The following is a 26,220-nucleotide window of genomic DNA, read 5'->3' on the forward strand; positions in this document are numbered from 1 at the left end:
ACTGATGATGACAGCTGCCATGCAAGGTGCCGACCAGCACATCGGGAGCGATTTGGGGCTCGGTATCTTGTCCAAGGACACTTCACAGACATGCATACCAGGGGAATCAAACCAGCAACCTGCCAATAACAAGACGCTGGCTCTACCCCCTGAGCTCAGCCGCCAAATACAATATCATCCTTCTGTATGCTGAAAAGGCCCATTACTGCCCCGTCATAATGTCAGGTGGGCCTACATATTGTGGTAGTAAGGTTTAATTGGTGTAATTGTCCTTTACCAGATGGCCCAGTGTAATGGCATAAACAATCCGCTAGATGGCACACTGCAGCAGTTAGAAGTGATGGCCAGTACAGCCTCCAGCTGCTAGGGGGCGACATTGCGGCCGATAAGCAGGCACTATGTGATGTAGAAGAAGACGAGCTCGGTGTCTGTCCACATTCTGCGGCTTTTTCGGTTCAGTCTCCGTCGGGGGGGGAAACACCGAGACCTCTGTGTTTTTTATCAGGAGGTGGAGTTCGCTGTGCTTCAACTCCAGGTGACCAGGCGTCTGCTGCAATGTTAACACAGAGCTGAAGCTACACACCTGCCGGCTCTGATACATGACAGGTAACTTTATATTTGCGTTATTTAAACATGAGCATATAGCCTAGCTTAAAAAAAAAAAAAAAAAACTACAGTTGCTCTTCATTAACGCCCCTTTGCGTGACTTGCGGTGTCTTGTGGTCAGCTAAACGTCAACGGTCGCTAATGTACGCGTGTACAAAATGCAGCAAGTCGACAGCGACATGAACTAAAAAAAAAAAAAAAACACGGAAGCGTGAGTGAGAGCGCTCTGAAATGTTAACCCTCTCTTTGTTGGATATTTCACTTCATTTCCTTGTTAGCCGAGGCGTTAAGCTAGCTAGTCGGGGCTCGTCTGACACCCAGCCACCAGACGCCGACGGACCAGGCTGCTCTCACTTTTCATAATCTCGTTATTTTTTCTCCTATTTAAGTGACATGTGTTGGCAAACACGCCGTCAAGAGCCCTCAGCTAAACTGGCAAATTAAGGGTTTATGGGCTTCCTTAGCGAAAGCCAGGTATTAGCAAGCTAACGAGTGTGTTCGTTCATTCATTCAGGAAAAAGAGAGACACTTGGGAAGTGATAGCATGTGTGTGTAGTTACTGCAGGGGGATCTTTTTATGTAACTAACGGTATATCTTGGTGTATTCACTAAGCCGATTACTGCCGTTTCCTCACATGGTTAAAGAGACAAAGCAGCCACGTTGTATAAATGGTGACTAGCCCAGACATAAATACTGCATTCTTCGTTCTGCTAAAATCGACAGAATTTTCAAAGGAGTCTGGGTTGTTTTTCTTTCCAGTACACACCAGTCATGGAGTTCAACAAATTGGTGACCTTGTGGATATTGTGCTTGTGTCTCGTCGGAGAAAGTTGGTCTGACAAACCAAGTTCACCCACACCAGACAGCCAAGTTGTTGAAAATGGAGTATCAGGTGAGTCATTAACCATGGCATTCATTTGTTGCAGCATCCTCAATGGTCTGTTTTTATCCACACACTATAGACCGGCCGTTAGAGTATTAGTGTTCGGGCCACATCTTTGTGATTGTGCAGGCTCTATATGTGGCCATGCTGAGAATAGTCCGGCTGGCATTCTCTATTAAGCCCTGTCCTCCAGCTCAGATCAAGCCAGCAAGTTAAACACGAGGTAATTGATCTAATGGTTAGTGGAGCGAATGAGCAAAGCCGTAAGTAGTTTCTGTAGTAATCGGGGCTCCAGACTAACTTCTCACAGTCGTTGCACTCGTGTGCCTGTTTCCTCCAGGACAGAATTTGGATGTACCAATAGAAACATTTTAATTTTGATTTTCAAGCGCATTATTTCAGTGATTGTAAATGGGAATAAAGGAGCACATACATGTGGGTTTTTCATAACACACTCAACAAGAAATTGCAACAGCTTGAATTATCTACACTGGTGTGACCAATGAAAATGTTTTGTCACACTTGCAGCCAACACAGTCACGCCCTGGTAGTAATCAAGATGTTAAACTATTTACTATAAGTCATCAAATCCAAAATTGGGAAAGAGTAACTTTATGTGAATATAAAATTATTGAACACACGTTACGACAGAGGGCTACGTATTGACATTTTGTGGATGCGCGCATCTTGGACTTTCACTTCCTATCATGTGCATCACCCATGATTCTTATCTCTGTAACCTAACGGATAGACAAGCATGACAAAGGTAATATGGGCCTCTCACAATATGTCAGGTGAGTTAACAAACTCCTTTTGTGGAGTTACAAATCTTATTAGAAGAGGTCCCTTATCACCGTGATAATCTCTTGCCTCAGTTCATGAGGTAGTTTCACATGAATGAAGACAGTGGTTTCATTTGTTAGGCATAACTTGAGACTACTAAAGTATAAAACTGGAGTTATGACATACTATGACTGAGTTTTTTGGGGTTTTTTTTAAATGCACTAGTGCGGGAACTTCAGTCTGTTTATAAAAAGCATAACTGTTGTACATATTTACATTTGGAAATATTTCAGCCACGATACCTTGAGCAACAACTTGCCAAAGGCCCAACACTACACACTCGCATGGTTGTGCCCTCTGCTAGCACTATTGACCAGAGTGGTTAGACAGGAATTGTTGCAACATTGTCCAAGTTACTCACACACATTTTACATTTGAAACACATTTTTGCTGACGTCTGCCACATGTCCCAACAGTCCCAAGAGGCCTCAGTGTGGGAAAGAGTTCATTCTCTACAGTGATTTTCAAATCTTGTACGGTGATAGGACATAGTAACCGCAGCAATGATGAAGTCACAAAGTTTGGAGTGTGTTCTTCATCTAGATGCAGGCACACTAAATGAATTACGTAACATGAGCTCTTAAAAAAGGCAGCCTGACTGGTATGTAAATATCTTATCTTGTGTCTCCGGAGGTTTGCAAGCCAAATGAGAAAGAAAGCCAGGTTGGCTGTATGAGAGTGTTGCAGGTGGTAGGTTTTCACCAGGGTAACTGTCTCTTTGTTTTAACATGCTGCATGTGAATGAGTCAGAGTAAGTGCTTTTGTGGCATGTGGCTTTGCAGGTTCTCTGAAGCTCAATGCTTGCACACTGTGGCTCAGAAATTAACTTTTCACAATGCAGAAGTTCAGTTTGTGCATCTGGGCTTCCTACTTCTGGTTTTGGCGGTTATGTGCAGAGAAATATAAGGCACATTTCACTGGCTACAAAACATTTATAGACTACAGAGGACATGGACACGTTGACTGTTGCAGAGAATAATCTGCAACATGGTTAACTTTTTTGTTTTCTCTCTATAACTGCTGAGCCAACCTGTCATAACATATGCTTTTGGGAATAAAGAAAAATATGTATTAGCATGATAAGTTTATTGGTGGGAGGGGTATTACGCTGTGCATGCCAGCACAAAAAAAAAATGCAGGAATTACACTATTGTGTGGTTGACAGTAATTAATGATGAAGCAGTAGCTACTGAGCTATATGCAGCCTGAGCTTGGCCATTTGTGAAAGGGGAAGTAAGTTTGATTTTTGTGTACTCCACATTGTTGTGAGGATGATGTAAGCAGACTGCAAATTCATTCAACTAAAGTTTTAAACCAAAAAGTACCCATCTCCTTGCCAACCAGAAGCCAAGTAGACTCAAGGATTTTAATTGAAAAAAATAATGATAAAACAAATGCTTTCTTTGTCTTTTGTGTAATCAAAATTATTTAATTTCAAGCACATTCTTTTTGGCAAAAGCCAAGTCTAGGAAGATTTAACTTCTCTTCATGTGGGTGAGCTAGCCCCCCCCCCACACACACACCTGTCACCTTCTTTTGTGGTTATAGCTCAGTGAAATAAAACATGCTGTGTTTGACATAAGCTTCTTACATAACTTAATTAAACCAGGAAAAGGCCTCACCATGATAGAAAAATTACAAATTAGCAAGATTGTCCGGAGAAAGATAGCATCAGCACATAGAACATAAGAGGTTATATAAGACTGTCTTGAATAAAATATGTACTTCTGAGTGTTTCAGGGGCAGCCTTCTTGTGAATTCACTTCAAATGTGCTGCTTTAAGTTAAAAGTCACATTTAAACTGACTGTTGGTGCATTACTGGTATCCTGCCATGCCCGTTCACACAGCTCCTGGGTGTCTGCATTCATGCCAAACAAGGTTTCCTCTTAGCAGGAGTGGCAGCATTATCTCTGATCTGTTTCAGAGGATTTCTAATCCCTCAGGAAGGAGAGGGAGCACACAGGCCAGACGGGCTTCACCAGATAACTGAGACACTGTGACATTACATGATCATTCATAATGAAAACATACATGTGATTAATCTGCAGTTAACTGTCGAGTTGTTACAGTGTTATTGAGGCCTGGCAGTCAAAGTGCTAAATATAGTTGAATCTTAACAACATTTAAAAAAGTTTTTTTCCCATTATTCACAACTGTGGAATCCAAAAGGATAAAAGAGTTGAAAATAATTGTTAAAACCTGTTTCGCCGTGTGTTGTGGCCTGTTTTCGGTCAACACAGTAGGTCTGACACTCATGGTATCTGGCTTCTTCTTGGTAACATCCCCACATTCAAAGCCTTACATAAACAAGGCTTTGTCTGAAGATAAGTGAACTGCAGAATTCCTTATCTGAACAAAAGGGCGAGATAATCCAACCGGGGACTCCCTGCATACTGCTGTTCCTGTAAAAAGCACAAAGGTTAAAAGCCATGAACTTTAATGGCCTTCACAGGATTAGTTGGAATCTAAAAACATGAACGTCAACATACTATGGATTTTTGTCTTATCACATAGCAAGAGGAGGGATCATCTCTAGGACTTCCTTCAAACATCTTTTGAAGTGCATTTTTTTTGTGTTTTCAAGAATTAAAATAACAACAGTTAAACCAAATAGTTCTTTAAAGGTGTGTTGTTTAGTTCTGCATCATTTTAGTACTGGTGGTGGTGGTGGTGGTGGTGGTAGAAGCAGAGAGATGTGAATGTTGACCTGGGACTTTTAAGGTCCCTCTTAACACCATATTGATACATTATTGTTTCTCCACCAGATTTCTGTCGCATCGATGAGCCACTATGCAAGGACGAGATGGCCATTCTCAGCTATGAGGCTATCCGTAACATCCACAAGCAGATGGATGATGACGCAAACGGCAATGTGGACGTGGTTGAGACAGACGGCGTAAGTACCAGCCTGGAAGAAAAGGAGCAACAGGAGCTGATGCTCTGTTAGAGGGGGGGATAGTCTGATTGGTGCAGTCACAAAAGTGGTCTTTATTCAGTCTAAGGAGGTTTACATGTATCATTATTGTAACCCTCGTCATAGGATTTCCTGCTAAGATGGTCAGTTAATCATAGCCCTGTAATGACCTTAACTGAGTCGGAGTAGCCAGACGATTTGTTCTGTTTACACTTCAGTGGCTTCTTGAGTTGTTTTTGTCAAATGATTAACTTAATTCACATTAAGTCTGGTTGTGTCTGGCATGCATGTTGTAGGCACGGATGTTGCTTCATTTGTGCAAACACAATGTCAAAATGAACAAAGGTGTGAAGTCATTAATGTGACTTAATGTGTTTTGTAATTTGAAGTGCATGAAGAGTAGAGTTTGCTGCTTTTCTTGTTCAGTATAAACAGTTTGCAGCCATTTCATGCTCATCAGAAGTCAGAGATGTTGCATCTCAGACATCACTGGTGGCTTAAAGATGCCACCTCTAGTCCATTTAGCTAACATCCTGAGCCCTAGTCTAAGCTACATGCAGTGGCCTTGAGGAGGCCTCCTTTGGTGCCTCATTTCAGCCTTATTCAGTCTGTGGCATGTGGTTTAGGCAAGACCAAAGCAGAGGCAGCGTCATCTTTGCTTTTAGAAGAGGCACTTGGCATGCAAATACCCCCTAGGCAGAGAATCAAGTGCAGTACAGTGAGCTCTGACAGGTTATATCTGTAGTGGCTTTGAGCCGAAGAATAAAAAGCTCAAAATGATTCAGAGCACTTCAAGACAGTAGTCCGGCTTCCTGTTATCATACAGTAATTAAATAAAAGGGATAGTTGATTTATTTATGACCAAGATCAAAGTCTGCATCTGGCTTTTAGGAAAAAGATCCAGGCCTTCGCCACATAAAACAGGTCCCGCTAATTTTCCAGTGGATGTGTTTTGAGGAGCGTGATATTTCACCTGCAGTAGAGACCAGCTCTCTACCCTGTAGTGAAGTCCTCCCACACAAATCTATCAAGAAAGAAAGGCATCATGACTTATTACTGTCTTCCACCCATGTTGCATGAGTTGGCTTTTGTGGGAGTGTTTTTTAAGATCCTGGTAACTGAGTTAGCCTACAGTATAGTGGGAAACCGGAAGTGTGGTTCAGGTGGCCAGTAGTTGACCACGACCACTCCAGTGGGGGCGATGATGGAATACAGAGTGCCTCATGTATAATATGCTGTGTTTTCATTTTCAAGATGCCAAAAAGACAGACAGTTCAGAAAATACAAAAGGAAATATCATAATGTTTCTTATGTCTAACTGAAAGGGAGATAGAGATATACCTAAAGGAAAAGTTTCAGAAATGCGCTAATGTGTTTTCTTGCGTCGAGTTAGATGACAAGATTTAAACCGCAGTTATAATTATTCAAAGAAGATGACCAGAACATAACATAATGGAGACTGCCAAGTAGTTAGTTACGACTGGTGACCAGGTAAAATTGAAAGCTTTACTAGGTATTTGCATCTCAGAATGAATCACTCACACATTTGTAGTTTCACCGCTGTTGTTTTTGTTTGTTTTCCACGCCCATAGATAGTTTGTGAGAAATTGGCATAGTTTTTCAGGTCTTGTATGGTTGAGATTTTTATAGTGTTATATTCCTTTCATACTGAGAAAAGAAAATACACACGCAAGGCACACAAATTTCATTTTCTTGTTTTATGGTGATCATAAAGACCACAGTATTTAACAGTGCTCATGATAAATAAAAACCTCTCAATGGCTTATTTCCAGCACCAAATGTGGTCATTGTCCTCTCACTACTCATATATTTTATTTATTCAACCTCCACTCAAAATGTATTGTTTTAATTTGTGGGCACAGTATTTTAAGTCTCTAATTATGTGAAAGGACAACTTGTACCTTACATCATTGGAGCTAAAAATGCAGTTTTCTAAAAGAACATTTGTAAGATTTGTGTAAGATCATCTTGTGCAAGATTTTCTAACCACTACAAACAATCTTGTCATCTTGCAGTTCTTGAGGGAAGATCTAAACTACCATGACCCCAAGGCCAAGCATAACAGCTTCCATGGGGATGACCAGTTTATCAGTGTGGAGGACTTGTGGAACGCTTGGAAGGGCTCTGAAGGTATGTTCTTCCCCTGAAGGCAGGCAGTGACTGCACAAACAGGCCTTTCTTTCAGCTCTGTTTTGTATATATGAGAGTTGTAGTCTTTGGATTTCATTTAGCACACCGTGATCCACATTGATAAGCTCTGCCAGCACTGAGCGTTTGAATATGTGCTGCTAATTGTTATTTTTAACAAACCACTCCATGTGACTTCGTCGGCCTAGACAGCAGTGTTTTTAATATCCACTAAATTGGAGTTTATGTACTGAAAGTGTGTGCCACACATTACCCCAACTTGACCCTCTCACCTGCTCAACAAAGGAGCAAGGCAGTCGATCAACTGGCTTGTCAAGCAAAGTGCTGCCTAGTTATCAGCCAGTGGCAAAGGAGACATCTTTTGGCTCTGTCAGCACTAAATTCACACACTCACTCTCACCTCCTTGTTCCTATCTGTTTAACTTGGCTATCGTGTCCTCATTGAGAGTACTTGTCATGTGCTGTGGTGTATGTGGCACTCATGCCTCTTCACACGCTTTACACTGGCTGCCTTTCTCCTCCTTTCTCACTTGTAGTACTGACTTACCCTGCATTGCAGTTTCTTGACAGTGCTCTGGAGGTTTTAAGCCAGGAAACTGGATTTTTGTAGAAGAGAGCAACACATTAACAAAGACAGCCCACATTTTTGACTGTCTGCCAGGAGTTTGGGTGCCGATTTTTTTTCTTCCCCAGTTATAACTGTTGGCATGCGATCTATGTTATGCCATAGGATACCTCATAGATCAATACAGGGTGTGAAAGCATATGATCTTGTGTCAAGCTGTATGTACGGTGCAGCTAAAACATGTTATGACAGTGACACAGTTTTGTTGTCTTAGCTCTGCATGTTGGGTTTAAATCAAACACACAACTGTCAAGAGATTAGTGCCGACTTATGTCGATTTCAGATGAACCATGTAGGTAGAAAGTAATGATCAAGGGATAGAAAATATTTGGACAAGTAAACACAGCCATTGCTACAGTGATTACATTTTGTATTTCCGTTTTATAATCGCTGACTGCTTGAAGTCATAGACCAGTCGCTGCAGCAGATGCTTGTTATCTCTCCTGGTGATGCTCTGCTCGGCCTCTACTGCAGCCATCTGCAGTTCTTGCTGCTTTCAGTGGAGTTTTTTGGCTTCTGTTTGTACTTAAAGTGAAACACATGGTCAGTTATATTGAGGTCAGTTGACTGCTTTGCTAGGCCCCAAGAGTAACTTCTGAATCACCATTTTCTGATTGTTTAGGATTAGCATTTTACTGCATTGTTCTACTGCACTGAGCCAAAATGAATGCCATCAAACACTGGTAAAGATAACAATCAGCTGTTTAAGCACACTGTCACTTTTTCATTTCAAAAGAAATTTGTTGGATAAGAACTAATTAATGGAGAATACATCTGACCGCATTGAAGGTGATGGAGACGTAGGCCTATCAGTACTGAATTCTGCAGATTTAAGATGAATAAGAATTGATGGTTGCTATAACTGTGTTGCATTTTTTTCTCTTCCCCTCAGTGTATAATTGGACAGTGGATGAGGTGGTGGAATGGCTCATCACTTATGTGGAACTGCCACAATATGTGGAAGCATTTCGCAAGATGAACTTCAATGGAAGTGTCATGCCGAGGTAAGGGATGTCATGACTGTGTCAACTTCTCAAAGCTGAAAACTGTACTAGATCTGTGGAATGTGTTTATCCTTAGTTAAGACTTTATAAAATTTCTCAGAACAACTACAATTTGTATACTTTAATGAAAATTATTAGGCTCAGGCTACAGAGTACACAAGATTACAATAGCTGTGTTTCAATTTATGTGTTTTTTAATTTTATTTTTTGAGTTTCTCATTTGACATATACAGCTTCCCTCAATTTCCCCATTAAGTTAATGCACCATTTAACTCGCATCTGATCAGCTGTTGACAAATATTGGTCCACTGTTGTCCTCTTCCAAGATGTATGATAATATTTCCTATACCCAGACCAATGGCCACAGGACTGGTTTTGTTTCTTCTCTAAAGAAACCTCTAAACCTCTAAATTGAGGTTTATTAGCATTTAGCGATCAATTGGTTTTATTTCCAGTTCACAAACTCAACTTCTTCTGCATTTCAGCCATGCATAACATCTATACCACCATCTTTGGATAAAAGTTTGCTTCATATAACCTGGTTTATTGTACAAATAATTTATGCAACTTATTATTTGGTTCCAGTAATTAAAACCCACTCACATTACCCCATTGTAGCCTCTTGCTATTTGGCTTCAAAGAAAAACCAATTCTGTGCATTTGTCAAAATAGCATGATGAGTCCATTAAATAACCATTAGGGGGTTAAATCTGATTTATTCAGGCGTTGCATTACAGCCTTTGCTGTTCCTTCTTTGTTCATTCAATATGACTGTGTGTCTGTTCTCTCTCAGGTTGGCCATAAAGAACACCACTCTGACTCTCTCTATTCTGAAGATTTTGGATCGCAGCCATGTGCAAAAGCTGCAGCTCAAATCTTTGGACACCGTACTGTTTGGAGCGCCCCTGAGTATGTGACCTTCTTTTTTAATTTCTGTACTTATTCATGAAACCTCACTGAGTCTTTAAAACCTTTACTAGAAATGTGAAGGATGTTTCTGTTTCATTACCTCTTATGAAGGTTTAGATATTACTTGTTTTGCTTATTGTAATTTTAGCAGGATATCTCAAAAAACAGCTCAAGAAATATCAGTAAAACATGGTGGATTTTCAGTGAGATACTGAACTAGCTGCATAGTTTGCCAAAATGATTTTGGAGGTAGTAATCTGTGTAAATCTGTGTTGTGGTTCCAAGTAATAGGCCTTGCTTTCTTTGTAATTGTGTCAGGAGTTTGTCGCTCGCTCAGATCTTTTTGCCCAACCAGTTCACTTGAATAAAGCTGGTTGCCAGAAACAAAACAACTAAAGGACGTCAACACTTCACGGAACTCCCTCGCAGGAAAAAACAGAATTGATTCTCTTGAATTGGAAGAATATTACACTGAAACCTCTGTAGGATGTAGGTGTGAATTAACAGCCTACCACCATTACTAACATCCTGACCATGTTATCTGCCACTCTGATTTTCCATCAGTACTTTGTCCCCGTGAGATGTCGTCATCAGGTGTCATTTCCTTTTTTTTTTTAATATATATTTTTTTAGTCACTTACTCATCTACTCACTGCTGACTGTTTATTTGGCCCATATTTGGTATTTAGGGTGAATCCTGTATCAGTTTCAAGGATGGAGGAAGTGAGTTGAGTGTGAGACACACTGCTCTGTATTCCAGACACACCTCTCTGCGTACTGAGACAAATAAACACACCACTCATCCTCTCCTTCTCCTTCTCAAGTGTCCCTGTACCACTTCTGTATCTATAGATCTTTATCCCTCAGGTTCTGCTCCTTCTTTTTGTCTCTCCTTCAGGGTGGATGAGTGTATTGATGGAGTGTGTCTCAGCTATCATACCTCTTGGCAGTACTTTTTTTTTTTTTTTTTTTAAACATAATCTGTGTTGACATGTTCTCAGGGTGAGTGCCAAAATTCCTGAAAAACATGTTTGTTGTCAAAAGCTTAGCTAGAGTGTGACAGTCGAGCGCTGATATTTTGCATTAGTGAGCTTAGAAAGTCAGAAATTCTGGACTTGGTGTCCAAATATTAAGAGTTTACACAAAATATTATTGGCCTTGAAGGGCAAGGATGCATACTTGCCAATGGAGAGCCAATGAGCGCAGATATGTATTATTTCTTTAGAAGAAAGCATGTAATGAACCATATTAGAAAGCCGGCTTTTTTGCATCTAAAGGAAGTGTGTAGAGGTCTGTGTCTGGCATGTGTCATTGTGGACGTGTTTTGTCAGAGTCACACCCTGAGGAAGACATTAGTGAGCGCTGTCTGGCTTTGACAGCCTCTCAAAGAGTCCTACTAGTAGTCAGATTGATGTTCAGCAGCAGCATTTTAAGACACATCTCACAATAGGTTTGTCCTAATCTGGGGGGCAGTTGTGAAATGATTAATTCAGGCACATTCAGGCTGCAGTATTAATAGTTTTGTGTTTTGATTAACTGTCACTTTATGCTGTCTTGTTGGTGTTTGTGAAAGGCAGTGAATGTGTTGTTTACTCAGGTCAAAGTCAATTACTCCTTACCCCATGATAATGGCAGCAGGCAAACTGTGTTTCCTGCCCAAGACAGATAGTGTTGACAGGGCAGTAAAGAGTAACATGGGCACAATGTATCATTAGGAAATTATTTTATATTATCTTAGAGATAATGCACTTCCTGTTAAGCATATGTGCTCAGTCGCAATACACTGCCAAGACAAATTTAGCACACATGCATTTCAGATAAATATCATCATAATATAAATATCGACATCAATTTGGGAGTTGAGCTCTTGGTGGTTAAGAGGCAGTGACCTGCAAATGCCAGCCTATCAAATGTAGCTGAAGCCACGTCATTTGAGCGCGTTAAGAACAACAGCATTTGAGTTGATTCACTTTTGGAGGAGGTTGGGCTGCAGTGGTGCCTGTGTCAACTTACTGTTGAGAGCAAAAAAACCACAGGTATTTCTGATTTATCGAGAAATGCAAAAAGAAATACCATTTAAAACCTTTTAGAATATTCAGAGTTGATAAATTAATTGTGACCTATTAGGTACTCTTTTTCCGTTTTCAGTAGAATTGAGACAATACAGGTGCAGGGTCCTGTATTTTTTCTGTTTCTCACATCTGTGACATACTTTAACACAATAGCAAGCACAGCTGGTCCAAGTCCCTTGACTCTGATGAACCTGTGTTTGTTCTGGACTTTATAAGCAAGTCTACAGGAATATACACAGTTCTCCTAACAGATTTAACACAAGCTCAGGACTTGGTGATGTGCCTGTTACTATACAGAGGGCTCATGTGAAGAGAGATATGTGCTGTAGGCTGAAATTGTTTGGATTCATGGTGTTATTTGATTTGGCTCTGTGTCATTGGCAGCCAGTGGTGCAGGAAGACGCCATAAAGAACACTAACTCTAGGTGTTATATGCTGCTGATCTTATCTAAAGAGATACAAGTCTGCATTGTCTTTCTCTCCTAATTTTACTTCCCTTTGTCTCATTCCAGGAAGTAGAGGTCATGTTTTTGACATCTCTTTCCCGCTCACCCCTTTGCAGGTTTTGCAAGAAAAACTTGCCTCATCTTGTAGCTTGCAAGGCTGAAATTCAGGCTTTTTGTCTTCTGCTGCATGACAGAGCTCTTCTGAGTCATCAAATGAAAACTTTATTAAACCCAATCTTGATTCTAGATCCAATTTAAGATGGCCTTTCCGAAGGTTCAACTTGAAAGTGAATCTAATGTTAGGCTTCTTATAAACGCGGTGGCTGCTTTTTTAGCTGCTGTGGCTTTTAATAGCAATGAATGACAATGACAGCACACTCACTTTTTGTTGTTCAGAGGAATAGCTGCTAGGTTTTGATTGATAGCAACTCATGTGAACCAAAACGTTGGAGTTGCTGTTGTTTGGTTTTCTGTGCATGTTTGTTAGCATTGGTTACCTGACTGAAATAGTCCGTGTTAAGCTGGCTTTATCGTGGTCTTCTACACTCAGCCCCTCTCACCGCAACCTGAACTTGAGCTACTGACTGTCCTATATCTGTCACCCCACAACACTTGCAGTATGACTGGGCTATGTTCAAACACAAGCTTCACACCACATCCATGTGAAGCTTGCTTTTAATACGCAGCTTAGTGTTAGGGTTTTGATATATGTCGCCTGGCTCATTTTATTGGTGATTTTGTATTTTACCTTTTTTAAAGTGTGACCTGTCTTCATTGTTTTTCTCTCTCTTAGTGAATAGACATAACCACTTGAAGGACTTCATGCTGGTCGTGTCGATAGTCATAGGCATGGGTGGCTGCTGGTTTGCCTACATCCAGAACCGCTACTCTAAGGACCACATGAAGAAGATGATGAAAGACCTGGAGGGCCTGCAGAGAGCTGAACAGAGTCTGCATGACCTGCAACAGAAGTGAGGGTTTTTCCTACCACCCACACAACATTGTTGTATTCTGCAAGTACTGTATAGTGCACACATATCATCATTTTTCCAGTTCCACGTGAAACACACTTTAAATGAAATCTTTTGAACATCAAATGAATGCAAAGGAAGCCATGAATATGACTTGAAGCTCAAGAGTTTTATTATAATGAAGAATTATCACCCTTAAAACGTACATCAGCCAGTGCTGCTGCTAACATGTCTTGAGTTGCATGAGTTACACATCCTGAATGTACTTATTGAGAGGTTAGCCCCAAACAAGTACTGAATGGGAATAAAACCTCAGATGTTTTTGATTTTGAGGTGGTTTCCTACTTGATACACCTCACCCTAGGCATTTTGCCTTGCTTAACTGCAGGAAATGAACCAGTACCAATGTTTTGAATTGAATGCTTAGTAGATTTGTCCCAAAAATGAATGATTCTGAGCCTTGCAGTTTACTTATTATTGAAGGTGCATGTGTAATTTTGGGGAAGACATTTTAATCAGAATCTTTTTTTATTTCTGGATTAACAAAATAAACAAACTCTCAGCCTTTTTTCAGCCAGGTCAGGGTTTTATTTAACTGTTAAATGTTAACCAAAGTGCACAGACAGTGCCTCTGATACAAGTGTTTCTGATTAAAACATGTTACTGGGCCTGTGACAGAACTGAACATGAAAAGCGACCGTTTCATTTCAACAAAGATGTGTTTCATAATATCCTGTCGATCAGCTTAAAGTTAAACTTTGACACTGATGTTAAAGAAAAGCCAAAGTAATGCTGAAATGGAAAGTATTTCATCTTTGGTGATGCTATGTTTTGTTAGATTAGATGAAAAACCAGCAACAGGCTCTGTCACGTTTACTGGCAAGAGTATATAGCAGTGACGGGTGTGTTGACACATGACTGCTTGACATACCTGTCTTGATGCTTGTGGTCATTAGCGAAAGGGAGATGATTTGTTGTAGGCAACAAAACTTTGATTTCACTACCCTTATTACCCACATGGGTTGCTCTTTGTATCAGTTGGCTGTTTAGGACACGCATGTTTTTGAAACATGAGTCGATATGTTCCGATGAACATCAAATGGACCAAATAGACAAGACTTAGGTTGGTTTCTTGGTGTCTGTGTCAGCCTTGGGTGCTTTTTTTCTACTTGGTGACACAGCTCTCTCTTGCACTGTCATTTCTACATCATGACTTCTGTGTATGCATGTTTTCTTTGATATATGGGGTGTATTTCTTTATTGGCGCAGTACAATAAGGGAGTGGAAAGTATTTTTGTGGGATTTGCCTGGTGAATACCAACCATAAGAGCCATTGACTGCTCCAGTGGGGACAAACCATTGAGGTCAAACTCTGTTCCTCTGATAGACTGCCAGGTCAACGTGTGTGTTGCCTCTGTGGCTTGACCAGCTGTGAAAACACACCTGCCACTGCCAACTTTGAAATTTGCTCTGACATTTCATTTCTTGCTTCAACAAATTGCTCACACTCGATCCCCTTGTGCAGATTAAACCACAGAGCTTTTAGTAAATCTTAAAGGCCCACAGGTGCAGACATGATTCATATGCTGTGGTAGGGCTGTGTGATACGACCAACATCTCGTATCACGACACAGTTCATATCAGATACAAATAAAGATGCATATTTGGATGTAGCACATTTTCTGTAAATGAAATTAATAGATGAGATGATTAGATTAACTGTTGTTATTACACTCAAGAACCGTTTATTCGATCAAATTCACACTTTGTTTGTTACTGCGAACCCAAGAAAGTGCAGTGTCAAATTTGGACACATGACACATTCAATATTAATACATTTGGATAAACAGCTCACACTTCTCTGCAGCAGCAGGGATGTGGCTTTAGCGCTCTAACGTCATGGCTCAGGCTTCATGGCTCTGCAGACTGAAGCTGGGCTCACATGATCCATCTCACTTGATCTCATGGGGGAACAGAATAATAGTAACTTGTTAGAGGGAGCGAAAAAAACAAAAGTAGAAAGTTAACTGAGTCAAACCGAGTGAGGAGACACAGTCAACACAGGTTTTATATTCATCAGCGAGAGCTAGGGTGAGATGTTCTGTCAACAGTAGTATCCTAGCTAATGTTAGCCTCAAAGGCTAGAACATTTATTGATGCTTGGCAGAACCTTCAGCTCCAAAGAGCCTCTCTCATTGGTTGTTATATTCCAGCACAGAGAGTACTGTTGTAATCATCCAGATTTTAAATTGTGAATATCAGACATGTTTGATTTTAAGGGTGTGGCCTTAGTCAGTCTGTGAGCAGTTCAGGAGGCTTAGGACTGGATCTGTAAACCCCTCGCATTTTTATATAATCTGTGCCAAACAGCATGTTTTGAATGGAAATAGAGTGATAAAATTGGATATGTCCCTGTTCTGTGTCATGTTGACTCCCCTCCATGTAGTTGAATTTGCATTCATGCAAATATTCAATGTTATGCAGGAGAACACAAGGCATTGTCTAAATGAGGGAAAATACACCTGTAAAGTTATTTTCAACACGGAAAAATTAATAAAACCCTGTGATGTGATGATGCATAATCATTTTTTGTCATATTACACAGCCCTATTCTGCACATACCCAAACTGACCATAGCTGATTATAAAACCTTGTTTGTGGCTTGTTTCAGACAGTGCTGTACTGCCTCGCCTTGACTAGTGCAGACATTGTTGTATTAATCCAGCCCTACAGTCTAATTTACCCACAATTCAGTTGTGTTGTGCAACACCATTTAAATCTGATCTCTGGTGGATGAGAGCTCAGAGAAAGGACAAGCAATTGTAATTGTCTTGTGTCTGTGTATCATGAAGCAGAATAAGTTCCATAAAGCATAATGATTTTTAGAATGGCTATTCATTACACAGAGGATTTGCAATGGCTTGTCAAGACTGTTTAGCAGAAATCAGTCAGGCTAGCATGTGTCTTCTGCTCAAAGATGTTGACTCAGACTCCAGACATTTCATTTGTTAAACATTAAACTGTTCCAAATCAGACCCCCCTTAATGTGTTTTAACTTGGACAGCAAAGCACTTTGGTTGTAGGAATGGATATTGTATCATATTGTAGGTCACTGCAACTAGCAACAAGAGACTGGTGCATGTTTCTGAAGCTGGGAGAGAGGGAGGTATGTCCTCTGTCTGTAGCTGAGCCTTTCTTCCTGATCCCTGCTGCCAGCTGCTCTCTTTCCATACCTTCAAGCAGATCCTGTGGTGGTATCAAGTAGCCTGGCTCAGGCGTGGCTTCCCTGTTGGGAGACAGTGGGAGGAGGCTTTGACTGGAGCTGGATTTCCTGGGTGCCTTTTTACAAAACTGTTTGACCCAGCCTCTCCCTCACCGGTGGGAGATGGTGTTAATCACAACTGCTTAGCATGTTGCTGCTAGCGCTAATTCACCTACATTTGGTCTTGGGTGTCGTGTGCAGACAGACATCCTGGGAAAGGTCTGGCGACAAGGACACCAGCATGTGATGGGCATTAGAAAGTTAGTTTCCCTTCTACACAAAATGAATAAGGCCAGTAAGATAATGAGTGTACAAAAACTCTTGCAGTATAATTCACCTTCTCTTATATGGTCTGCAGGGACACGGTCTGCATCCTGTGGGCTCTGCAATGCAGGTCAGATGAAACAGCATTTGGCGTCTTCTCTCTGGGCATTGCTGCTCTGTCAGTGCTTTCGAATCTTAGCTGGAGAATGGTAGAGGTCAGGGTCGAAAGCATTAGCAGGACTGCCCACCAACCACATTTTCCATAGCTGGCTCTGTGGATCACCTTTCATTTATCTTCTCTTTCTGATGTTGTGTTTCGCCTGACCAGATGACAGTTTTTCTCCCTTGTGACTGAATTACAGTACTGCTTCCTGCCCTTCAAAGTTTGGAGACTAAAACAGGATGTTTTTGTTATATCATAACCCTCAGTTCAACATCTTTGGACATGGAAAGTCAGCAGATTACAGTATTTTATAATAAACTGTGTCTGAGAACAAATAATTATGTCATGGGTGTCAAGCCCCTCTTTTAAAAGGAGAGTTTGTGTAAGAGGCTAGTCTAAAAATATCCCACGTACAAAACAACGCACATGTTCTGGATCCTACAGCAGCGTTGGGAGACACTGTACTCTTCTAGAGTTACACTCTGGCAGCTGTTCCCATTCTTGGCTTTGCTCACTCTGATGTCAGTTTATTGTGAGCTGCCTAGCAGCTGACCATAGCTGTTGCCTTTCTATATGTTAGCCATTGTTTCCGGTCATGCTTAACTGATGCAAGTCCTGAATTCCACACATACATGGCCCTCACATGCGTACACGTCATGACATAGAAGGCTATCCACAGAAAATTACACTGTTACCTACGTACTATAAGTACAGACCTCACCACTCCTAGAGACTTGCGCACCTTGTGGGCACATTCCTGGGAAGTCCACGTGTGAGCAGGGGCTGTCTAAATGCACAATTCTTCTAGTCCACACAGGCCCTCCATTGAACTTTCTGAAGTTTTTATGGGCTTGCTAGGTCTGCAGACATCATGGCACTTGGCTGATTTAATCACCCATAATTTGTTGCAATGCAATGCGACTTAGAAGTTTTTCCAATATTAGCATTTCCAAAAAGTTATTTTATTGAAATGTTACTTGAATCATGTAGACCAGAAATGATATTCAGCCACATGATGACACAGAGGTAATCAAAATGCATTTTATTATATCAGGCTTTCGTAATGACAGTAAACAGGTCATAGTGTGTACGTCCAACAGGGCGGACATTTTGATCAAACCTTTTTTTGTCTTCTCAGGCTACAGATCGCCCAAGAGGAGCACCGTACGGTTGAAGTGGAGAAGGTGAACCTCGAGCAGAAGCTGAGGGATGAGATCAATGCAGCCAAGCAGGAGGCCCAGCGGCTGAGGGAGCTTCGTGAAGGCACAGAGAACGAACTGAGTCGCCAGAAGTACGCTGAAGAAGAGCTGGAACAGGTACCTGCAAAGTGATGCTTGTGATTAAAACATGGAGCAAATAGTGTTAATGTACTTGAGGTGGCCAACTGCACAGTATGCTCAGGTCCATCAGATTCACACTGGCTATAGTATAAATACACCCACTGAAGTCTTTGTCCATTAGGAATTTGGCAGGAAGAGCACAGCACGGCCCACACAAGTAAGCAGAACACATGAGTAATTGTTTGAAGGACTATCACAGTGATCTAATTCAGCCACTTTGGTCACAGTTTTTTTTCTTCATTCAGAAACACAGTCTTAAATGGGAAACATGCAAGGTTCTCAAGTTCAGTATACGCTTTGAGTTTTATGTTCAGTTGTCTGTGGCAAGGCCTGTCACCTTTTGCTTTCACACAAACACACTTCTGTCGAGTTCACACTACAGGACAAATCGGCGCTAGATCATAATGTGTGAACTGTTCAGCCAGGGACACACAGACGCCCGGACGATATCAAGCAGGCCAAATATCTGGTCATGTCAGGGACGGGTCAGGGAGCCATGTAACAAGCTGCAGCCAGTGACAGCAGAGAGTCCTGTGCTGCTGCAGTAGCTGTCTGAATATAGTTTCTTCAGAATACAGTACAGTACAGTAGAATACAAGCTTTTCAGTATTTACAACCTCTTTGTCCTTGCTCAGTCATAATACTAGCAGGCAGCTATACATTTTCATCATGTCAGTGTTGCATCATTTCCTGAGTCACTTCTCACAAGTGTTTTTCTGACAAAATGTACTTTGGAGAGGAGACAGACTCATCGGATATTCCCCGGTGACAGTAGTCATACAATCTGCAAACCACACCAGCTTCTTTTTCACAAGTAATGAAAGACAGAAGGTGTTGTGGGGAATGAGTTCATATGAAGACCACACCGTCCTTAACTATAAATGTGGATTTAAGTTATATTTGATTTTTGGTCATTGTGGGATTTACACTGTGTGTGTGTGTGTGTGTCTGTGTGTCTGTGTTATCAAACTGTGTGACAGTTTAGAGCAATTAAGGAAATCATTTTCTAGATGTGTTCTGTTTTTATGTGTTCATTTGTCTCCCAATGTTTGACATGTGTCGCAGGTCCGCATGGCGTTGAAGAAGGCAGAGAAAGAGTTGGAGTCACGGAGTAGCTGGTCCCCTCCAGAGTCTCTCCAGAAGTGGCTGCAGCTCACCCACGAGGTGGAAGTGCAGTACTACAACATCAAGAAACAAAACGCTGAACGGCAGCTCCTGGTGGCCAAAGAAGGAGTAAGCATGCCATAAGGGGAATGCATTCAAATTAGATTTTAAAGTTACTATTTTAAAGTAACAAGTTATATGGAACAAAAATGCTTCCATGTAAAATTAAAGCACTCCACTATAGGGGAAGCTACTTTGAAAGCATAGCTTACTTCACACTCGAGGAAGTTGAACTACAGAAAAACTACCCAAGAAATCGGAATGAGTACTTATAAAAAGATATAGCAAATTGAAGATTTCAAGCAGAATGATATATAACAAAATATATCACAAAAAAGTCACATGCAAGCAAAAGATGGCACTAAATTATTGAGTTTTGTGAAAAATCATTTGTAGTTTGAGTATATAACTTCTTGAATTGCTATGCAAATATGAATGTAGCTAAACCAACAGGAAGCAACTGCAATATTTAGTTAAACTCTTGTGACACTTTAGCAGCCTCGTTAAGTAATCCTGACCGTAGTCTTGTGAAGCAGACAGATACATGTTTGTTCATCTGCTTTCGCAGGCAGAGAAGATAAAGAAAAAGAGGAACACTCTCTTCGGGACCTTCCACGTGGCTCACAGCTCCTCTCTGGATGATGTGGATCACAAAATACTGGCAGCGAAGTAAGTCTGAAATTGCACTGGTGGTATACATATTACCAAATTTCAGAAAACTTGTTAAAGCAGCATTTTCATTTATATTTAAAATAACAGATTTTTGGCCTCACTCAGACAGGATTGACATCACAAGGGGATAAGGAAATTAGATACTCTCTGTGCTTCTCAGTAATTTGAATTAAGTTACAGGAAGACGTTTACTGAACACAAGAGGGTAATTGCTGCTGGAAATATTTCCAGCAATAGGGTGAAAATGACATTAATACATGCTCCTTACTAGATTAAAAGCACTGAGCAGCACAAGGTTAAATATCATCCAATTTCCCCAACAGAATTAAAGCCGGTCCTTATATAAGCTTAGATTTTGCTTACCTCATACTGCATGGATCTTCCTACACTGTTAATAATTAGTTTCTCCTCCTCTTGACTCATTTCTCTTTATTTCTCCTATGTTCTTTCTACTTTCTCATCATCTTTCATAGACAAGCTCTGGGTGAGGTGACGGCTGCTCTGCGGGAGAGGCTCCATCGCTGGCAGCAGATAGAGATCCTCACAGGTTTTACCATCGTCAACAACCCAGGCCTCCCTTCTCTGGCCTCATCCCTCAACCTCGACCCCACATTCATGGGCGGCAGAGCTACACCTCAGCACTTCATCATGTCCGACGACATGGACGACATGGACGAGGATATCGTGCCTGGAACTCTGCAATGTAAGGGTTCATCCGAATCTGTCGGCAGTTCTGTGGGGAGTGGCAAACGAACTTCTAAATCCTCCAAGACCCTGCTGGGCAAATCCAAAAATCAGCCCACATGAGAATTTGGACCTTTTTCAAGCTACATTTACCTGAATTTGTCCTTGTGGCCTCCCTGGTGTTGTAGGTAGCGAGGGTTACACTTGTCTGTGATTGAATGTGTTGTTTTACATTTGTATAATGTGTATCATGTAAATTCACATAATTGTCTTGTTATTTTACACCCAATTCCAGATGAATGCCTTTTTTGTTAATTGTTCTCATTCTGGATAAAAGTGTTTTACTTGACTCGATCATGGAGACTGACGACTCCTGTGACTTTCCTCTGGAAATTGAACTGTCAAGAAAAATATACTTCTTAATGAGAACAAGTCCTTGTGCTGACGTATTTGTAGTGGTGGTGTCCTGATATGTGCTACAGACTTTTTTTGAATCTGCTTTTGGTCAAACAGCTGCAGCCAAAGGAAACATTTTACAGGCAATCGGTGCTACATTTTTAATTCTTATTTAGGTTCAATATGAGACAAAAAAAATACACAGAAGCTTCATGAACAAAAACTATTTTTATTTTCATGACAGAATTCTGGGGTAAACACATCTCACATTTGTATCTCATCAAGAAATGCAGCAAAACTCTGATCATAATTCTTCGCCCTCATCTTGTTATGGGCTCTGTACTCAGCTTGACACACATTAGGTTCGGGTTTGACTAACTGCAGGCAAAAGCTCCGGCTGCAATAGTGAGTAAGTCTTTAAATCAACATTAATTGCACTCCCTATTTCACTCCGCTCTCTCCCCTCCACCACCTCTCTGGCACTTGGCTTCCACTGCTGTCTGATTGGCCAAACTACAGATGGCACCCGACTGTTGGAACGGCGAGCCAGTGACCTGTGGTCCGTGGGTTCAGACTGTCAGCCCATGTGGAAATATCCTGGTTGGCCATTTATCCATGCCCCAGTTCAGCCCTTAGCTTGACATCCCCCCGTCTCTCTCCTTGACTCAAAGCCACACAGTTGTAATACCTTTTTAATTTTAAGACCGTGTGCTGCAGATGGACACGGCTGAAAGGGAAAATCTACTCCATGCTGCGTTCATCAGACCACCCTTGACCTCTCCTTAGAAGTTGCTTGCTTGCCACATTTACACTCTTCTCTAAATCTTGTCACGACCCAGTGCACCCTGCTTTCTCCCCTGAGTGATTTGTCCCTTACTTTTATTGAAAATGGGCTAATATATTGATCTCATAGTTGGTAACACAATCACTGTTTTGTCCTTATGTTTGAATTCTTTTCCTTTTTAAGCGGAGAGATAAAACAGGAGCGCTGGGATTTTCTCATGGGGTATAAAGGGCTAAATTACTAAATGTGATTTGACTTAACAAGATTCGACTTTAATTCAGTTGAAGTAAAGAGAAATATATCCCAGCACCTGAGTATCTCTCCACTAAATCCCCTTGTCCGTCACACTTTATTACCAGATAGTCGGTTGTTGATAATGCTGTTGTTTTGTGCCCACAGCTCCCAGTATGATGTCTCTGCGCCAACGCCACATTGACCCCCAGCTGGCCATGGGCTCTCAGAGGTTGGTAGAGAGCTGCCTGTTGGCTGGGCAGCAGGGCGAGGGAACCCCATACCCGTCCAGGTCTAGGGCTACCCTCAGACAGTCCCGCAGCCAGTCGTTCGGGCAGCTCGAGTGTCTCCCTCTGCCTCCTCTTTTCTCGGCTGTGTCTCACCCCTCCATCATCTGTGCCTCCAGCCTGAGCCCTCAGTCCCTGTCCTCTTTGTCCTCCCCTTCCTCCAGCTCACCCTGCGCTGTGGGTGCCGCAGTAGCTCCTCATTCCTCCCATTTATTTCATGCTTCTTTCCAGCCCATGGACCCCATTCCTGATTTCACCTCCTCAGACGTCTCCAAAGCACACTCCTCACACAACGACAGCTTTGGGTACTTTTTCCAGTTCTCCACACACACCGCATGTGCGTGGGTGTTTTTTTTTTTTTTTTCTTTTCTTCCTACCGGCTGTCATTTCATTTTTTTAACAAATGTATTGTCGCATAGGTACCTTCGTCCGTAGATCATTTTCTTCTCTTTGAGTCCAACTTTTTGTTCAATATGCTTTCTAAAGTTTATAATTTTTCACTTATTCATTTTCCTTTCTCAACATTGCACCTGATGTGGCATCATGGAATCTTTGCATTCACTGTTTCTCAGCCTGTGTTCCCGGTGTTCTCTGCCTGCTCGATTAACAAGTGTGGAGTTCCAGTGTCCAGGCTGTGCCCAGCGTGTCCATGGCTTTGTAGGCATAGTGTAGATAAACCCCAGCATGCAGTGCTTCAACTTTTAACTATCTTGGTTTATTTCTGTTTTTCTTGTTTCTTCAGACTTGTTTTTTTTTTTTTCCTCCGTCACAGGGACCTAAATCGCTCTGACTCCGACTCCTCCCTGTCCCTCTCACAAGTTGGTGATCGTCTGTCCGCCTTCAGCTCCAAAGGTCATCTAATCAAGCCCACCTCTCTCATGCACGGCATCACCGGTCGTGCGGATGACGCCATCTCACTGCATGCTCACACGCCCAACGGAGGGAACCGCCTTCATGAAATCAGCCCTACAGAGGCTCTCCCCGACAGCCCCATACTCATGAAGAATGTGTACGGCATGGAGAAGTCGCCCAGCCTGGGAGAGATCAACAGCCTGTCAGAGTCGTCCCGCTCCCTCAGCCCCAATTCCACTGAACCTGACACGCCGTCACCTACAGGAGGAGGGCAGCCCGGGGCCGTGGGGGCGAAGGGTGGCACCCGCATCCCGCAGCTGTCCTCCAAGAAGAGCCCTCTGGAGGAGGACAGTGGCTCTACAGGAGAAGACACAGATTCCACTGCCAGCCGCAAGAAACACACCTTCAAGATCTTCAAGAAACAGAGGAAATAAGGGCTACATGAACTACTGGCTGTCAGAGCTGTTTGACTGTATTCCTCTGGTCTGTTTTTGAAAAAAGATTTTGGGGTTCTTTAATGGTGAGATGATGGCACAAGCTGTTGCCTTTGCATCTATTTGTAGGTACGACACCTATTCTGAGAAACTGGACTGTAGGCGCAACCAGCCGTTCAGTTTTATCTGCTTCTTTGGTCAATGTTGAATATGTGGGGGAATGGGTAGGTTTGTATATTGGAATGTAAAGTATTATTTATTCTGCAGGAAATTGTGCCAGTCTCAAAGGGAAACGTGTCTCCCAGTTGGTTTTTTTCTTTCTTGTTCTACGATCTATAACATTTTTGCATGTCTTCACTTTTGTTTGACTGATATTCGAATGCTTTAGTGTTTGCTTGGTTCTTGTCGTTAACCTGCTTAGTCAACACTTGGTGTTTCTTTTATTACTACCTAACCACCTAGCCTACAAATCCAAAGTGAATGCACACTCCCTTTTTTCACTGCGTACTTTGTTTTTATTGATGGTTACAAGTTTCTCTGTCTTTTGTTGTCTTCCTCTTGACAAAGCAAATGACACAATCAGAGGATCAGACTACTATATCGGTGGCTCAGTTCACTGTCAAAAAATATGGCATTTGGACACAGCAATTGTAGCTACTCGGTTTGATTTGGGGAAAAAAATATTTGGTTAAAAAAGTGTACACAAATGATATCTCTCAACAAAATCACTCAATGGCCCATTAAATTGCAGCACCAGACCTTTTGCTTCATTTTAAGAAATCTTGTTGAGTGCATGTGAGCATGAGAGGGTGAGAGAGAGAAGTGCTTTGCTTTAAAACAATGCCAACAAGTTAACAAGTGTTTTAAGATCCTCGCTTATATAGATATCTATTTATTATAAGGGGGAAATGTTACCAAACACATACAATGTTGAACATAACAGTGTGGAAAATAACTTTTTTCTGTGTATTTAATTTAAAAAAAAAAACAGGATACACTTTGAAAGTGTGCCGTAAATACCATATAAAGCAGCATATTTATCAAAGAACTTCAAACATTTTTATTCAAGTATTCAACTATGTTTTGTTTTGGAAGATTATACTCTTGACAGAACATTGGATAACTGAGATCCAACACTTTCCACTGATCGTAAACTTGCAAGTTTATCTTGGATTCTGTCTCCTGCTATCCTCCGTCTTCTTGTTTCTGTGTCAGTGTATATTTAGGTGGAAAATAAAAACTTCACAGCAGTTTTGTCAGTGAGCGATGGGTGCTGGTAAGGGCTATAGTTACCAGGCAAAGATACTTTGCGCTGTATAAGATTTCAAGATGTAACCACTTTGTAATCCACCTTTTTATGGAAGATTTAACTCAAGTTATGGAAGCAGAAGACCAATCATGTTAAAGTGCCAAAATCGTTGTTTCTGTCAGAGGCCTTTGTATTTGTAGTGTGTTTGATCCCTTTTTTCTCAGAACACAAAACCACATGAAGAATATACAGCCCATAATGTATATCCTGGTTTACACGCTGAATGTCTAAGGGTTACTGAAACGGTGTCCTCAGTGCAGTATGTTTACATTTGTTCGAGATAAGTACTCTGATTTCCACCACGGAGAACATGGTGCCAGTTTTAAAATGACAGCTTCGTATGAGCACAGAACTATGCATCAGTAGTTGTAGGTGATTACTAAAGTAGAAGGGACATTTAGAGCGTTCCTGATTAATGAACAACCAAAAAGTGCTGCAAAAAGACACAGTCAGCCTCCCCCAGCCTCATAATGTAACAGGTGGTTTGGATGTAAAGACATGTTTTCAATATTTTACTTTAGAAACCAGTTTAAAAAACATATATATATCAATTTCCTACTGGTACTTTTTTAACGTGTCATTTGTACCTCTTTTGCACGACAGAGCTGTAAATGGATTATGCCATCAGACTGTGTGAAAGTATGTGTGACTGAGTGTGTGTGTGCGTGTGTGTGTTTCTGTCCGCTCCCAGTATAATGCACTGTAATGTTGATGCATGTCAACTGCTGTAATGAAACCTATATTGGGTTCAAAGAGTGGTGCAGCTTGCGCTCTTTACTCCCCTCCCTATCTTTTCTTTCTCTTTTATTTTGGGCTTCTATTTATGAATACAACAGTATATTTGTACAGAGAAAATGATAATTTTGCATCTTCTGTGACGGTCTAGACTTTTATGGCACTCCTGCATGATAGCAATAAACTATTTTGAATGAAA

General features: G+C 41.4%; 1 protein-coding gene across 4 annotated transcripts; it reads left to right on the forward strand.

The window, feature by feature from the left end:
- Positions 1–398: 398 nt before the first annotated feature.
- On the forward strand, positions 399–26,220 carry stim1a (stromal interaction molecule 1a). 4 transcript variants are annotated; one of them, XM_037083242.1, is made up of 14 exons: positions 886–1,278; positions 1,367–1,499; positions 5,100–5,230; positions 7,285–7,399; positions 8,935–9,046; positions 9,840–9,955; positions 13,267–13,444; positions 18,272–18,449; positions 19,539–19,706; positions 20,206–20,306; positions 20,783–21,012; positions 21,909–21,989; positions 22,573–22,996; positions 23,464–26,220. In XM_037083242.1, the coding sequence occupies exons 1-14, from the start codon at positions 1,276–1,278 to the stop codon at positions 23,975–23,977; spliced, it is 2,484 nt and encodes an 827-aa protein (XP_036939137.1). In that variant the 5' UTR covers positions 886–1,275; the 3' UTR covers positions 23,978–26,220. The 4 variants fall into 4 exon arrangements, with proteins under 4 accessions (XP_036939117.1, XP_036939137.1, XP_036939110.1 ...); XM_037083222.1 differs by lacking the exons at positions 886–1,278; positions 21,909–21,989 and adding an exon at positions 399–606; XM_037083215.1 differs by lacking the exon at positions 21,909–21,989 and having other exon boundaries at positions 888–1,278.

This window comes from Acanthopagrus latus, chromosome 2, assembly GCF_904848185.1.
Source record: "Acanthopagrus latus isolate v.2019 chromosome 2, fAcaLat1.1, whole genome shotgun sequence".
NCBI classification, from domain to species: Eukaryota; Metazoa; Chordata; class Actinopteri; order Spariformes; family Sparidae; genus Acanthopagrus; species Acanthopagrus latus.